Raw genomic sequence first — 2,406 nt, 5'->3', positions numbered from 1 at the left:
GACTGTCCAGTGGCACCAACTGACGAAAAGGAGGAAAATATGGCCTATAATTTCTAAATGTTGGTAGTGTTTATTCAGCACAGTGGGCAGAGTTACATTTGTATCTTCTGACACAGAGGTGCAGACCCATCCAGAGGACTCTCCCCCTCCATCTCCAATCCCCTCTTCTCTGGCTCCCTGACACTCTCTGCAAATGTTCCCTGTTGACTGTCATTTTCCTCTGTCCATGTTGGCTTGGCGGGCTGCTGTCAGGGGCTGGACTAGGCAATGTGGGCAGAGGAATGCCTGTATAAGCTTCCCTACTGATGCCACAAACTCTACTTTACCGTCTGCTCTCTCTCTCTCCCCCAAAACAGAGGCGACTGTATGTAGCATATCTTCAGCTCCATTTCTCTACTGTCTTCAAGAGTTTCTGTGGTCCTCGCACCACTTTGGAATTTATTCTTGTTAATATTTCTTCACATCGTGTACTATATTTTATATCTTTTTTTTTTTGGACATTTCTGATGCTCCTGGTGACTGTGGGGTTGACACTGTTGACAGAGGTGAAAGTGGAACGTTTTTGTGTTCTGCCTTCTTTTCTGAATTTTATCAGTAAAACATCCTGTGAATTCAAGAAGGCACATGTTTTTGCTGGAGTAAAGGGAGGTGAACGGTTTGATCATGGATGCATTATTAGAGCTGGATACCGGCTTACAAGATGGCTTACAACTGTCGCTCACCTGGCGCATTTGCCAAAAAAAACATTTTTTGGTTTTGGGCTTGCTACTGAATTGCACGGCCTACTGCACATGCACATTAGTGTTTATGGGAAATGAAACTAACAAAAGTAGTGTCCTCCCAGTGAGAACACCTGTTATCAGATTTGGGAAGCTGGACCTTTGTTGTATTTTGATCAACATGTGATACTCATCTGACTCATGCAAACTGCATTAAGGAACACATGACCATGAGAAAATACAGAAGATGTAACTTCCAACTAAGACGTTGTTGATGGCTGTTTTCCTATATATGATTTGGCTAGGCTGGCTGCTTGCCCCCTGAGGTTGTCTGTGTGTGAAGAATACCTTCACACACAACTTTTTCTTACCAGTGGGTGGTTTCTGTTAGAGCAGAGGGGGTTTATTCAGCCGTGTTTTACAGTAACACAAATGTTGCATTACTGCAGAGGAATGTTTGAGCAAAAGGACACCATTAATAGTGGTAGTTGATCTAAAGAGGAGCTCTGTTCTAGCCCTGACTGACTTTTCTCTAGCCAGTATAGTGAAGTGTTTGTGCAACTGAATATATCAGATTGTTTGACAATTATGATTATGGTCTTTATTGCAGAGTATGTATTCAGTACAGACATGCCATGTACTGTATTACCAATCTCAGTGACAAGGTCTGTCTGGGTTTATGCAAATTATTGTTTTAGATTTTACACCCAATTCTTCCTGGTAGTCGTAGTTGCTCATCTAAACCACTAAATACAGTAGATACAGATAACTGAGAGATGTTTTAGTTGCTATTGGTCAGGAGAAATAACAAAGGATAACTTTCTGTACTCATATTTTCTCTGTTCTTTCTTTTCTTTTTGTTTCTAGCTTTGATTAAGTACATCAGGCCAGTGTTTGTATCACGGTCAGATCAAGACTCCAGAAGGAAGACCGTGGAGGAAATTAAACGCCGAGCCCACTCTGGAGGGGAATGGCCTCAGGTAATATTGGCAGCTACCACATGCTTGCAATATACAGTCAGGGAAAAATATTATTTGAACCCCAGCTGATTTTGTAAGTTTGCCCACTAACAAAGAAATGATCAGTCTACAATTTCAATGGTAGGTTTATGTGAACAATGAGAGACACAACAACAACAAAAAAGTTATACATTAATTTGTATTTTCATGAATGAAATAAGTATTTGATCCCCTATCAGTCAGCAAGATCTCTGGCTCCCAGGTGTATTTTATACAGGTAACGAGCTGACAGTGGGAGCCCTCTCAGCTCGTTACCTGTATAAAAGAGACCTGTCCAGAGAAGCAATCAATCAGTCCAGATTCCAAACTCTTCACCATGGCCAAGACCAAAGAGCTTTCCAAGGATGTCAGGGACAAGATTGTGGACCTACACAAGGCTGGAATGGGCTACAAGACCATCGCCAAGCAGCTGGGTGAGAAGGTGACAACAGTTGGTGCGATTATTCGCAAATGGAAGAAACATAAATTAACTGCCAATCTCCCTCGGTCTGGAGCTCCATGCAAGATCTCACCTCGTGGAGTTTCAATGATAATGAGAACGGTGAGGAATCAGCCCAGAACTACTCAGGAGGAACTTGTCAATGATCTCAAGGCAGCTGGGACCATAGTCACCAAAAAAACAGTTGGTAACACGCTACGCTGTGAAGGACTGAAATCCTGCTGTGCCC

At 42.5% G+C, this 2,406-nt stretch overlaps 1 protein-coding gene across 1 annotated transcript in view; it reads left to right on the top strand.

Moving 5' to 3' along the window:
- LOC109958224 (lysophosphatidylcholine acyltransferase 1) overlaps nucleotides 1-2,406 on the top strand; it is a 31,037-nt gene that overhangs the window by 13,965 nt on the left and 14,666 nt on the right. The window contains exon 4 of the mRNA XM_020596725.1: nucleotides 1,587-1,699. Coding sequence (XP_020452381.1) covers nucleotides 1,587-1,699 — 113 coding nt within the window. The remainder of the gene's footprint in view (nucleotides 1-1,586; nucleotides 1,700-2,406) is intronic.

The sequence above is a fragment of the Monopterus albus genome, unplaced genomic scaffold, assembly GCF_001952655.1.
Source record: "Monopterus albus unplaced genomic scaffold, M_albus_1.0 scaffold31.1, whole genome shotgun sequence".
NCBI lineage: Eukaryota > Metazoa > Chordata > Actinopteri > Synbranchiformes > Synbranchidae > Monopterus > Monopterus albus.
Note: the sequence above shows the minus strand (reverse complement) of the source record. Positions and strands in the feature narration are given on the sequence as shown.